The sequence below is a fragment of the Cebidichthys violaceus genome, unplaced genomic scaffold, assembly GCF_023349555.1.
Source record: "Cebidichthys violaceus isolate CVI_PGR_0920_01 unplaced genomic scaffold, fCebVio1.0.p SCAF_25, whole genome shotgun sequence".
Lineage (NCBI taxonomy): Eukaryota > Metazoa > Chordata > Actinopteri > Perciformes > Stichaeidae > Cebidichthys > Cebidichthys violaceus.
The window spans coordinates 4545304-4558844 of record NW_027176428.1 but is presented as its reverse complement, the minus strand read 5'-3'; the positions used below and the strand labels follow the sequence as shown (position 1 = coordinate 4558844).

The window sequence follows — 13541 nt, the reverse complement described above, 5'->3', positions numbered from 1 at the left end:
TGATGTGCAATGACACGTCGAGCTGCCACAGGAAAGCATTTCCACCCGGACGCCCGTGGTGAGACACAAACAGAACAGAAGAGGTGGGAAAAACATGGCACTTGTTGCTCAAAATGCCTGATAGGAGAGATAGCCACAGTAATTCACAACTTCTGGACAAGAGCTAGACCGATAAATGAGTCGATATTAGCACACTGCAGATACATCGGTAACCACGTAAATGAAGCCCGATAAGTAACAAGAAATGCCATCGTCTGAGGTATTTTTGAAAACTTCCACTTGCACTAATTAGGACTGATGGACAACACTATTATATACAACACTTGCTTATTACACAAGCACATATTCCGTAAAGCATCATAATTGCTATATCAATTCATAAATCAGCTAGAACATTATCAGAACAGCTGATGTGTATGACTAAACACAACAACGATCTGTATTTCACTACGCAACATTAGGATCCATCAGATTATGTTAGGACAGCTGAGTCTGGGATGCAGACATTTGTCTCTGTCAGGTGCCCTTTGGTCATAGATGGTTGTCTATACACAGACATGTATACACAGTGTTGAAGTAGACAGATATCCTTCAGTAGATAGATGCTGTGGGAAATTGCATTCTTACAGCAGCAAACATAAGTTACACAGAGTAGATAGTATAAATGTTGATGAAATTAAAAGCAAGAAAAGTTGTGCATGCTGGTGTATGCAGACACTTGCAAATGCACACACAAGCCGACAGACGCATGCCCTCAAACACATTAATCCTCAAAACAGTCTGGCACAGCAGTATTACAATATTGTACATTTACGGGCATGTATAGGAGCATATAGAACATGTTTTGTTACAGTTTCTGTAATTTGCTAATCTGCATGGATACTGAACTATCTCATTAAAAAGTAAATCTTTCACTCTTGAGTATTAAAAATTAAAATCTGTGTATTTTTTGTAGGTCACAGCAGGAGTCTCCGCTTATATTTTCTGCACTTGCCTTAATCACAGTCATTGAAATCCTCTTTCTGGGCAAAGCAAGAGCTCTCTAGCTCCTTAATGGAATTATGTGCACACATGCATCACATGCCGCATTATCAGAGCAAACACTGTGAAGAGGCTTTAAGGTTGTTAGCTTGCTACTCAATAGAAAAGAAAATACAGAAATGAAAAGTCAAAACTCATGTGCAGAATACATGTGAATAAACTCAACCCAAAGCTTTACTCAGTAAATACAGAGAGTGTTTTTACCTCTCAACAAGCAGCTTCAGTCTTCCCCTCTGCCTCTGAGCAGTCCTGTCTGTAGACTGGGATACACCACCTCCCTGTCTCTCTCTCTCTCTCTCTCTCGCTCTCAAACAAGCTCTCACTCTCTCTCACCGACTCCCTTTGCCTCCCTCCCTCCCTCTCTCACGATAACACACACACACCCCCACTGTGCTAGCAGCACATGCAACATAGCTTTTCCCTCTCACTATGCCTGCGTCATACGTACAGCGACAGTAAAGCACGTTGACTGTGCAAGTGCTTTCCCTTGCACGAGCACTCACACAGACATCAATACACCACGTGTGGGCACTGGGCAGCCCTGCAGAGTGCTGATGTCCAGTGACCTCTCCAGTTGCCTGAGGCTGAGAGAGAGATGACAAGTGGCAGCGGGACAAAGAGGCAGGAGTAGATGGACTGCACAAAGGATGCACAAAAAAAACAGCAACCTTGGAACTGAAAATAGTTGTGACTGTTATGGAGATGGTACTAAGCTGATGAAAGCATTTAAGACTTGAAAAGAAGACAAAAAATACCACGGAAAAGGTGGGAGAAGCTATAACTGTGACTGTAAAACATCAGGAATAGGAGAAATCTAACGGAGTTGAAAGGTAAAAAAAAAGATGATGACAGTGAGATGCAAGAGATAAAAGAAGAAAGAAAAAAAAGAAAGGAAGCAATATGTTGACATATGAGAAGCACAGTGGGAGCATAGCGTGACATGAAGCTGAGAGCAATTTGTAGCCCTGACCCAATGTTCCCCTTTATTTATGAATACCCCCAAACGGGACTGATTACACACACTCACACACGGTCGGCCTCCCCAGCTGCCTCTCACTTATTTGCGTCACCCTCCCCCTCCCCACGATCACTCACTGGCAGGCATCTACGGCACTCTTGTTATTTTCTATATTTACCCACTCAGACTTCTCCTATCCAGATTGATCATCGTCCCGTATGACGATGTCCACTCTCGTCCACGGGCGCCTGTCTCTCATGCAGCCACCAAGAGTTGTTTTTGGCTATCGTGGTGGTGACCATGGGGACGAGTATGACACAAATAATAATCCTCTTTTAATACATGCTGCGAGGGCACAACAGCTGGTAGTGCCCAGTTTTACACTGTTACACTATGTGCAGGAGGAGGAAGGGGCAGGAAGGCAAACGCCCCCCACCCCCCCAACCTGACCTGAAGATCTGAGAAATATATGTGAAATTGTGAGGGTTTTTTCTGTGTGTGTGTGTGTGTGTGTGTGTGTGTGTGTGCTGTTGGACAGTGAGGCACAACAGCACGGTTACAGCAAGGTCATGAGCTCACTCCGTGGTGTGTGACACTGAGCTGCTGTGAGCGGGTCACGGGAGAGCAGAGGCAGCTATGCCAACAGTTTCACATAAGCTGTGGACAGAGAGAGAGAGTGCTTCCCTCTCACTCAACGCAAACACATCCTCTTATAATGAAATAATCCACTCAAAAACAACAAAGAGTAGGCTCCTTGTTCAAAACACAGTCGTTTGCATGGCAGTCTTATCTATTGAGGTCACTATCTGTGGAGACGGTTGTGTCCCTGCCTCTTTTATGATGGATTTTACCTCGTATGGCTGTTTATGATGGCGGTGCAAAAATGGTGACAAGAAGCTATTTCTCTTTGATTCTGAGGGAGTGACAACAACACCTCGCTTTCACCACTGATGTAATGCATGGAAATGTTCTGCAATGTTTTTTAAGGTATTTTTTTCTTTCTTTGGTATCTTAAATTCTATGTCATATATTTCACACACCTCATATAGAGTTTCAAAGGTAAAGCCATAATGACCTGACACTTTTGCTGCAAATACAGAGAAATGAGATAAACAGAAAGAGCTATATAACGGATTAACAAACATTATCACAAGTGAAAGTAATCTGTTAAGGATCACTTCTTTCCATGCAGTTTGCCTGGCTTCAAGTGTCAGTTATGCCAGTAAAACACTAACACACTAAGTTGAATTTATTGACCCAAAAACACAATTACATTTTTTGCCTTGCTTCCACAAGAAATGTCATGATTCATGTGAAAGCCTTACATGCATACATATTGTCCTCACTATTAGTAGATAGTATTTCTCAGGGCTCTCAGGGACATTGTGAGGGAACTCAATGGACTAACAATGCCTCTATTGCTCAAAACGGTGATTGAAAGCGTTCACCGGGATTTTCCCTTCCTATTTCCAATAAACCAGGCCATTGGTTTGTCATTTTGCATTAGCAAGCAGCAGTTCTTGCAAACAAGGAGCTTCCAGTTGTTACGAGCCAGTTCATTTATGTACTTGACTTTCTTATTACTATAGTAAAAGTGCACAGCTACTGCTCTATTACAACTTGACAGGTAGGCAAACAGCCAGTTTTCCTCTTCAAAGGTGTCATCTCCCTGAGCTGTGCTGCCTCTTATGCTTTTCTTCTCCTCTGACCCCCACTGAGACAGCTCACAATGCTAATGCCCTCTTACGATCAGGCTAAGAGCACTTCTCACAGACAACGCTAATGGAATTTTTATATATATATTATATTATTATAATGGAATTGTTTCAAATATTATTCTTTAATAAGCACAAATGCTTCCTATCAAGATGTATTACAGAGACTTCACTGAGACTTCCAGAGTGTTTGAGGACAGGAGCTCCTGCTATGCCACGTTAACACATGACTGAATTACTCATAGCAACCTGGCTGGTTGCAGTTTGGGGGGGTGGGGTGGGGCCTTCCTTTAACCAGACATCTAGGTCAGTGCACATGGCTTACTCCACTTAAAACTCACATCTGAACCTCTGACACAGGAGCACAATTTGCTCAGGACAGGAGGAAGGTAAAGTGAGGAAAGGTTTGGCTTACCTTGGCTTCGCATGTCTTGTGAACTGCAACCTTGCACTCTGCGCACAGAAAGGAGAGAGCGTGTATTATTCTGACAGTGAGCTTTGAGAGAGACAGAGAGAGGACAGTCAGGGTGACCTCATATGTGAGATCTAGGTGCGCATCCACGCTGGTCAGTTGTATCTGTACCTGACATGACTGAGACGTGGACTCACCCTTGCAGAAAGCCCCGGGGTTGTCAATGTTTTGCTTGCACACATCGCACACCCTTTTCCTCTTGAAGCTCTTCTCTGTGAAGGTGTGGCTCCCCATTTTGACGAGCTGCAGACACACAAATCAATAAAATTAGTCGAGGGGAGAGACACTTCTGCTCATAGGACACTTAATCACTGATTAGACTGAAACCATATGAATGCACTTGTGGTTGTAATATGTTCAGCTTAAACAGTTTTCCCATGTGTCTCGAGCATTTTATCTCAGCATTGGACGGTCACTGTCCCCTGTCTGGCTGTTGTCAGAGCAGATGTGCGCTGGTTCTGTGACACACCAGCCTGAGCACTGATGTCCTACCTGCTGTACATTCAGCTTCCTCCACTAAAGACTCCTGTCATATCACACTGTGTTTTGAGGAATCCTGTTGTCTCGTCTTTTAACTTGTCCTCATTCTGTCTTAGTCTGTGGGGCAGCTGAGATGATGAAAAACAAACAGCTTCCTGTGCTGCCACCCTCCTCTAATGTGCTGGGCTCAATGTAATTGAATAGATGCACACAGTGTTCATATTTTTTAGTGGTATCTTTTTGATGCTGTTGGCTTTCTTCAGGTTCAGGTTGCTGGGTGTATCTTTCCAGACAGAAACTGTCACATGGTTTACCATAAAATTTGGTACAGACATTCATGTTCCCCAGAGGATCAACTGTAAAAACTTTGGTGATAACCTGAAGTTTTCCAATACTTTGGTTTATAATTAAACTCTTGCAAAACAAATTTTGGGTCGATTCCATCTGTATGTATTTGCATGGAGGAGAATTTCCACTCCTCCAGCATCGAACAGCCTCTTTTCAGCCTTTACTGTGAAAACACAGTCTGTGTCTCCATCTGGTGGATGAATCGGGATAGCATACTGCACTCATCCTAAAGGCATTGGCCGTCAATACAGGCATGCGTCCACATTTTTGTGTAAAGATGTGATTGAATGATTTTGCAATAGTATCTAAATGTAATTAAAACCTATGGTGACATTTAAGTTAACTTAATTGAGTTGTACAGTTACCTGAGAACAAATGGCGCAGATGGTACCCAAATGTAACCAAAAGGCCAATTTGATGATTCTGCCTCTACATGTCTCTACTAAAACCTCTCCAACTTTTGATTTGCTTCACTTTATTAACATAATTCTGTGACAAAGCAATGTTCCGATGTTGTGACATGGTTTTCTGACGGTTTTGGGCTGCAACTGCATCATTCTAAAGGGATAGTGAAGTGTAAAATTTAGTTTGGCGGAAATTAAATCTGTAAATTATGCTGTGTCCCCATTTTAATTTAATCTCACCCGGTAACATATATACTGATGCTTACACCTCAGCAGAAATCTCACAAGCGTTACCTTTATGATGATACCAGGATCATTCAAGTAGACCTTGTAGTTGCAGAGATAGACTCTAGTCATTTTGGGCATGTCATTTTTAAGCAGGGGCCTGAGCCAGTTCAAGATTATTGGCTGAAAGGAATGTACTAAAAAATACCCTAAATGAACTGAATGATTTTCAACTGTAACTGTATCAATTTAAATGACAGAGGAGATATGAAAATAAAGCTTTTTGCACACACAATGTGCCCTAAAGCAAATAAGTAGTGCCCTGAGTCATAACCCAAAGATTTTGCTTTTTATAAAGCAACACTTAAGTGTCCCAGTGAAAAGAAGGATAATGTTTATATAAAACTATTAATGCTTTCCCAAAGCAATGCCTTTTGACAGAATGTGAAACACTTAAAACCATTAAAACTTTCCTTGAGCACAGAATGAGGAGGTGCCTGGAAACATCAGGAGGGAGTGGGTGTTTGCACTTTGTGTTTGCACTGCGTGTGTGTGTGTGTGTGTGTGTGTGTGTGTGTGTGTGTGTGTGTGTGTGTGTGTGTGTGTGTGTGTGTGAGAGCGAGAGAGAGAGAGAGAGAGAGAGAGAGAGAGGCAATAGGAAAGGTGGAGTGCCACAAACAGCATACCTGCACACACTGGTGTTTCTTTTCCAGTTAAATGACTCGATGCACTTCTCTGGTCTTGAAAAAACATTTCTCAGCTCAGGCATTTTATACTTTTCCGATGCTTGGCTTTTTCCAAGCGGAGGGGGCATTGAGTTCAACTCTGGAAGATGAAGGTGCATGCACACTGGTTTTGGACTCACACTCTAAAAACACTTTTTTATTGACTATCCGACACCAGAGTCTCACTTCGCCCGCCATCTTGACTGAGAAAGAGTGGAAGGAAACTCATTCTATTTACCACAATGCTCTATAAAACAGCCATGTCTCCCAAGAAGAGAGTACTCTAAATCCTTCATGACTAGAAATCTATAATTAATGTTTTATGTAGCCCTGCCCTGAGCTTTGTGGTTACTAATGTGAACATAAATGCAGCTGATTCACTTCGACTACACTTCACAACCCTCAACAAAACAAATCCACAGAATTTGGGACATGCTTCTTTAGAAATTGTGAATGCTTTTCAGTTAGCTATTTGCTAAAACTGTGTCTACTGTTTGGTTGTGAGCAGCTAGTGGACAGTGGGTTGTAGAGCTTTTTTGCAGAACATCCACAGAGGGCGGTGAGATAGCTTGAACCAAAACTGTAAAGTTGCGGCCGGACAGCTAAACAATGACCTGAAACTTGCTGTAAAGCTCTGTATAGTCCAGGGGAGCTTCAGATTCAGGTGATAATTCTCTGCAGGTTCATCACTATGAGCAAGGCCTCTTACATTACACATTTTATTCACATCCACATTTGATACATTATTAGTATAAAAATATGTATTGTACCCGCTTTAAGTTTAAGTGAGGTGCTGATAGGCAGATTTTGCTTTCTTTGGCCAGAGCCAAGCTAACTGTTTCCTCTTGTTTCCAGTCATAAAGCTAAGCTAAGCTAACTGGCTGCTGCCAGTAGCTTCACTTTTAGAATTCAAACACAACAGTGGTATCGATCTTCAAATCTAACTCTCAGGAAGAGAACAAATTAATGTAATTCCCAAAACCTTTCTTAAATTATAGAGCCAACAAATCAGGGCATTCAAGCACTGGTGAAAAAACAAAGAAATAATGTGGATTCCTGTTAGCCACTAGAGAGAGTTACAGTAGATGGCTATTTGATAACATGTGCATGCTGCAATTCATGAAGACTGCACTGTGTTTTTATTGTAATGAGGGTCTGATGTCCTCCAGTCGGGTACAGGGGTCGGACAGTGTGTTTAAAATTGTTGGATTAAAAACAATTCAATTACTGTTATCTAACAACAATAACCCTCCCTGGTGGAAAAACAGTGTTTATTTTGTTCACTGACCTGTACTGATCATAAGCTCACAGGCATGGATGGGAGACATTACCGTTATGCTGTATGTATTGATCTTAGAGCAGCAGAGTAACGTTGGACTATTGACACATGTTCTCTGCTGTTATGATGAATGGAAGCTGCTTTAAACCATGGAATCCACTTAATGTGTTGAATCAGGGTATCAGGGTGTGTAGTAGTGTGTGTGTGTGTGTGTGTGTGTGTGTGTGTGTGTGTACAGGGGGATTTAGGAAGAGAGACGATAGGCCGGTGAACCTGACAAAAAGAGGGCATGTGAGGAGAGAGGAGGATCATCATCCCCTCCACCCATTTACTTTTTAAATGTTATTACATAACTCATGAATTATGGAGCTTGAATCAATTGGACTTATGTAATGGCGCACTGAGTTGCTGTATGTGTAACCATGTCCCTTCATAAACCTGACAAGAGATCACCTGCAGAATAAAAAGAGGTGTGAGTAATCACACTGATGAGTTAGTTGGACCAGACTCACAGTAAAGGACAGCTACAACTTTTATCAGAATTGCTTTCTTTACACATAAAGAACAATTCAGCAGAATGAAATTCCATAATAAGGGAAATACTTTAAAATCTTCTTCTACATAACAAATGTTTAATAATGTCATAATATTTCTTAAAAGATATACAAAATATAATCTGTATATATCAATATCAAGATCTAAAATATCAACATTAAATCTTAATATTAGGTTAAATAAGTAACATTGTGACATTACTTAAAAATACCAAAACAGGATCAATAGCTCAATGTCACTAGACATTGAATTGATTTTTCCTTTGTCATTGGTTTAACTAAATTACTAATGTTTTTACATGTTTATAGTGGCCTAGTTAGGTTTTATGGCTGCACATCTGAGCCAAGTTGTAGTAAAGCTACATAAAAAATTATAAAATGGCAACAATGTCATTGCAGTAGTGTGTTGCAGAATGAGGTCCACTGAAGCTGACACTGGACAATCACTTGGAGTACAGTGCCTTCTCCTTCATCAAGGTCCGTGAATTCTTTAAAGAGAAAAACATCTCAAACGACTATTTTAACACTTTTCATCAGTTCCATGTTGAAACCTCACAAGAATTACTCATCTTTTGATACCAGTGTGTCAGTTTGAAGTTCAAACTAACAACGCAGGATGAGTCAACGGCACCGCCTGGTGGACATAGTAGTATAACTTTAAAACTTTATTTTTAATGACCGTATGCATGCATATACAGTATATATATATATATATATATATATATATATATATATATATATATATATATATATATATATATAAATAATTAAAATATAGTATTAAATAATTATACTATATATATATATATGTATATATATAAATAATTAAAATATATACTATATATATATAAAGAATAATAATAATAACAAATAATTAAAATAATAAAAAATACTAATAATATAAAAAATATATATATAAAAAATATATATATATATTTTATTTTATTTATTTCAGGTGAATAGGAAAGGGATTTTGTTTCCTGTGCTAATTTCAAGCATGGTGAAAAGTTGGTAATTTGTTACAAATAAACAAAACTAAGCTTTATCAAAGCATGTTACCACAGTTGTTTGCAGTATGTTGGTGAGTTAGCACTTAACTTGAAGTAAATTGTGTGATAATTTGTCAAATAATAACAATTGAGATCATAGAGCAGTCATTCAATTTAAAACAAACAAATGAAATGACTCATGAATCTCACAGCGTGGGGTTGCCTTTTTACATAATAATGCCCTTTTGCTTTTCTCCCGGTTGTTTTTCTTTCCCTCTATTTCTATCATTAGCCAACAGTAGAAGGAGAAAGCAACAGTGAGGGTGGACACAACATTAAGAACATTTGTCACATAATTCAATCCAATTACAATATAGTATTTGTTTAATACTCTATCATACTGAGCATTTTAAATCCTTCAAATGTCAAATTTTGTAGAGGATTTTTTAATTGAGACTGAATATAGACTGCATTGGACTGTACAGATGTTTGTGACATTCATGTACTTTTAGTACGAGTAAACAGGACATTCAGTTGAGTGGACATTCAGTCTCCAGAGTCTCCCATGACTATCAGCAGTGTTGCAGTATTGCTTTGCAGTATTAAGAACCCCACCCCATTTGGATTTTTGCAGCCAAAGCCTATGTCATTCTACAAGCATGTCGGGCCACTGCAGAGAGCCCGAAGCACTTCCACTTCTAACATGGAGATGAGGAGAGGGTCAGGCACCAACAGAAGCATAATGGATTCCTTAATGAATGTGGCTGCATGGGCTTTTGCTTCCTGTGAGGACGGCAGCAGTAGTAGCATTTTAAGGATCACAACAACTAAGGAAAGTTATCTAACGCGGAGTTTTCAATACATTTCTGGCTATATGAAAAGTACACATTGTGCTAATTCATTCATAAATATAAACACAAAAATATACAGCACACACACACACACACACACTGTAAATAAATACAGTGTACAGTAACCCTCCCCCCCCCCAGCACTAAATTCCTCAGTCGTGCGTGTGTTTTTTTCAGCGACACCTCACTAGTGATGACATACTGGAGAGCAGGAGCCACAACCGCTAGCTTTGGGTAACACACACACACACACACACACGCACGCACGCACATGCACGCGCGCGCACACGCACGCACGCACGCACACACACGATCAACTCAGGAAGGGACGGGAGCAGGTGGCGAGTCAGGGGTATGCTCTAGTCCTGGCAGGATATTTATAACCTGCTTGAGTAGGGGCTGTCACCTCTAAACAGCCATGAAAAGGCTGAAAATAGGTGCGGGAATGAGTGTGTGTGTGTTTGTGTGTGTGAGAAAGAGATGGAGACGGAGACAGAGACAAAAGAGACAGACACTACAAACAACATAGAGAACTCCTGGACTGTTGCATGTATGACATATTTCATTCCTCTCCATTGCAGAGTCCACCCATTCAGTTGGGACTATGTAATCATAATATGGCACGCTCAGATACACTCACACCAACACCTACACAAATTTGTGCAGACACACACAATCAGGTCTTTAGGGGATTTGAAGCCACATGTGATCTGAGTAATGTTTTTTGTTCCAGCAAGATCCAGAAGTTCACTGTGCAGCACTGTGTGAAAATAAAGTGACTTTACTTGAAATTCATTTTCTTTCTGTTTATCCATCTAGTCTGACATACAGCATGCCGGAGAGTGATTTACTCTGACATGTAAGAATGCACACATTCTGGTGCATAGCCTTGGTGCTAAACCAACAGTCACTTTTTATTTTAGTCTCTATAAAAGTCCTCCAGAGGCTTTAAGTGGCTTGCTCCTAAAACCATACATGTTCCTAAATAGAGCCAGCAGCCAGGCAGACGGCGGGTCAGAACCTAACAGTAACCTATACCACTTCCTCTTGAACCCGGAGAGACACGATTAACAGGGATCAAGTGGATCGTCCGCCACTCTCTGTATCTATTTCCATCATTCCTCGCCAACGATCCCATTTTACGCAGCAGGAATGACAAATTCATGAGGGTATCAAAATCTAACTTTTGATGAATCTCATTAACACTATACTATTGCGTCCAATTTGTGCATCTGATGCAGGGACCTGCAAAACACATGTCCATCCTTCGGTATGCAAGCAATGTGTTGCACAAGATGCTTTGGTTCTATTTTGTTCTATTTAATGCTGGCAAAAACCACAGAGGAAGAATATTTCGTAATAGAGAGAGAACTACTTTGGTGTCATCTAATTTGGAAACATAGTGGTAATTCTTTGGATTTCTTTGGTTGATGTCTGTTGACTAGTATGTGGTGAATGTAGTGTATACCAATTAAACAAAGTTCAGCTTCTTCTTCTGAGTCAAATGATATAACACTAAGCAGTATCTCTGGCTATTTGAAACAACTGAAGCAATAATGTACATCCAAACATACAGGAGCACAACGTTTTACTTCTAACATGTTCTTTTATCCTTAAACTGCAAAATGCTTTTGTGCTTTAGCTCCTAATGGACTCTACATACTGTACAATCATAAGCGAGGCATTTCTGCCATGCACAACCACAATGTTTACTGTTCCCTAAAGAGCAGTTATTCACTTACCTCAGCAAGTTGAAGGATGTCAGGATGCACCTCAGGCTCTGCATTTATGGGGATTCCTCCGGTGTCACAATCAGGTCCATGTGTCTTCATCCTGCCGGTGCCCATGCTGTGAATGCACCCCATACTTCCAGAAGACACCTCTTTTTGCCTCGTATCTTTAATTTCCTCAACTCTTATCCGTTCTTTCCACACAAATGCTTTGCTCCAGAAGGTCCTCCTCCTCCTCTTCTTCTTCTTCTTTTCCTCCTCTCAGCGCTTCATGTTTTGGAGGGCCTCCTTAAGTTTCTGCGACAGCTAACGTCTTCCTCTCCAGCATGTTCCTTCTTCCCCAGTGACTCCTCACACCTCTGCCCTTCTCTCTGACAGCCTGCCCTGCCTTGAAATCCACCCCAGATGACTTTTTTTCTCTCCTTTCCCCCTCTCCTCTTACAACCCCTCTTTCACCCCTCCAAAAAAGTGTCACCAAGCACAGACTCGCCACTCTCCCCCCCCCCCACACCTCTCCTCTTACACTTTTCCCTGTCCCTTGCTCCCTGGCTATCCTCACTGTGCAAAGCATGCAAGCATAAGCTCACCACCTCTCTTCCCTCCCCCCTTTCCACTTGCCAATACCTTCGTCTCTTCTCTACAGACCCTCAAATGTCTCATACGTTGCTCTCTCCCACTCCACACTTACAGACCCTCCACTCTTCCCCTCTCTCTCTTTCTCTCGCTCCATCAGGCTCCTCTTGCTGTTTCTCCATGGGGGAGAAGGGGGCAGCTGTTTTGACTTGTTGATGTCAGGCCCTTCCTCTTTCCTTTGGCTTCACTTCAACTTCTCTAACCCTCCTCTTCCTCATGGGGGAGTGATTAGATAGAGTCTCTTTCAAACACGTCATCCCTCTAGACTCTAACTTTGCACATGAGAACCTACTGTATTGATCCCACATCTTCCTCCTGTCAGCTTATTGTGAGGAAGTGAAGACTTGCTTGCCTGCGTTGCTAGTAAACAGGATCTCTGCATTTCCCTTGGACGTGAAAATACTAAGATGTAATGAATCCCAAGACCCTGTTTAATAGGACACGTGACAACAACATGAATGTCCTCTCTTTTCTTCTGTCTATTGCTCCCCAAACAATGATTGGCTCTGTGCTTAAATTTTAGATCTGCTACTCCAATAGTTAAATTCCTTCAGACTGCATATCTCTCTCTCTCTCTCTCTCTCTCTGTAACACACATACACAACTGTATTTCTCCAAACCGGGGTCTCCAGACAAAATACTGCTTTAAGCTGGAGGTTTTAGGGTTGCGCAGGGAAAATCTCACACAAAGGCTCTTTCTAAAACCATGTTTCAGGCCTCTGGTTAGACCACGCAAAGCAGTCATTGGTTTAAAGTGAGACAAATCTGTGGCCGCGAGCTAAATTAGCCAAAAAACCCATCAACATGCATTAGTAAGTGCATAAGTAAAATGTTCATGTCTCTGTATTAGTCTCGACATCAGCAGACACAGTCATTATAGATTTAAAAAGAGAACATGATGGCAGATTTCATTTGATACTTCATCTAGGGACCTGACTGATGCAAACCCGAGTCATGTTGTGGCTTGAAGTGGACGGAAGGACCCTCCTGTGTGGACCAGCTGCTGATTCACATGGCCACAGGGGTGGGGGCTAATGGCGCACAAACACTATAGACACGTATATACCTGAAATTTGCAGATCTCTTTTTTACCGTTACATGCAGTAGAGAAGTATTCAGATATGTACTAGGTAAAAG

At 41.2% G+C, this 13541-nt stretch overlaps 1 protein-coding gene across 3 annotated transcripts in view; it reads right to left on the bottom strand.

The window, feature by feature from the left end:
• LOC137879496 (tensin-2-like) overlaps positions 1-12568 on the bottom strand; it is a 29488-nt gene extending 16920 nt beyond the window's left edge. For 2 of the 3 annotated variants that reach the window (XM_068720253.1, XM_068720254.1), the window contains exons 1-3: positions 11784-12568; positions 4324-4429; positions 4130-4167 (exon numbers count right to left, since the gene is read on the bottom strand). In XM_068720253.1, the coding sequence (XP_068576354.1) occupies positions 4130-4167; positions 4324-4429; positions 11784-11906 (267 nt within the window). In that variant the 5' untranslated portion in view covers positions 11907-12568. Of the gene's footprint in view, positions 1-1245; positions 1323-4129; positions 4168-4323; positions 4430-11783 lie in introns of those variants that run through there. The other variant, XM_068720256.1, reaches the window with a different exon arrangement.
• Between the last annotated feature and the right edge of the window lie 973 nt (positions 12569-13541).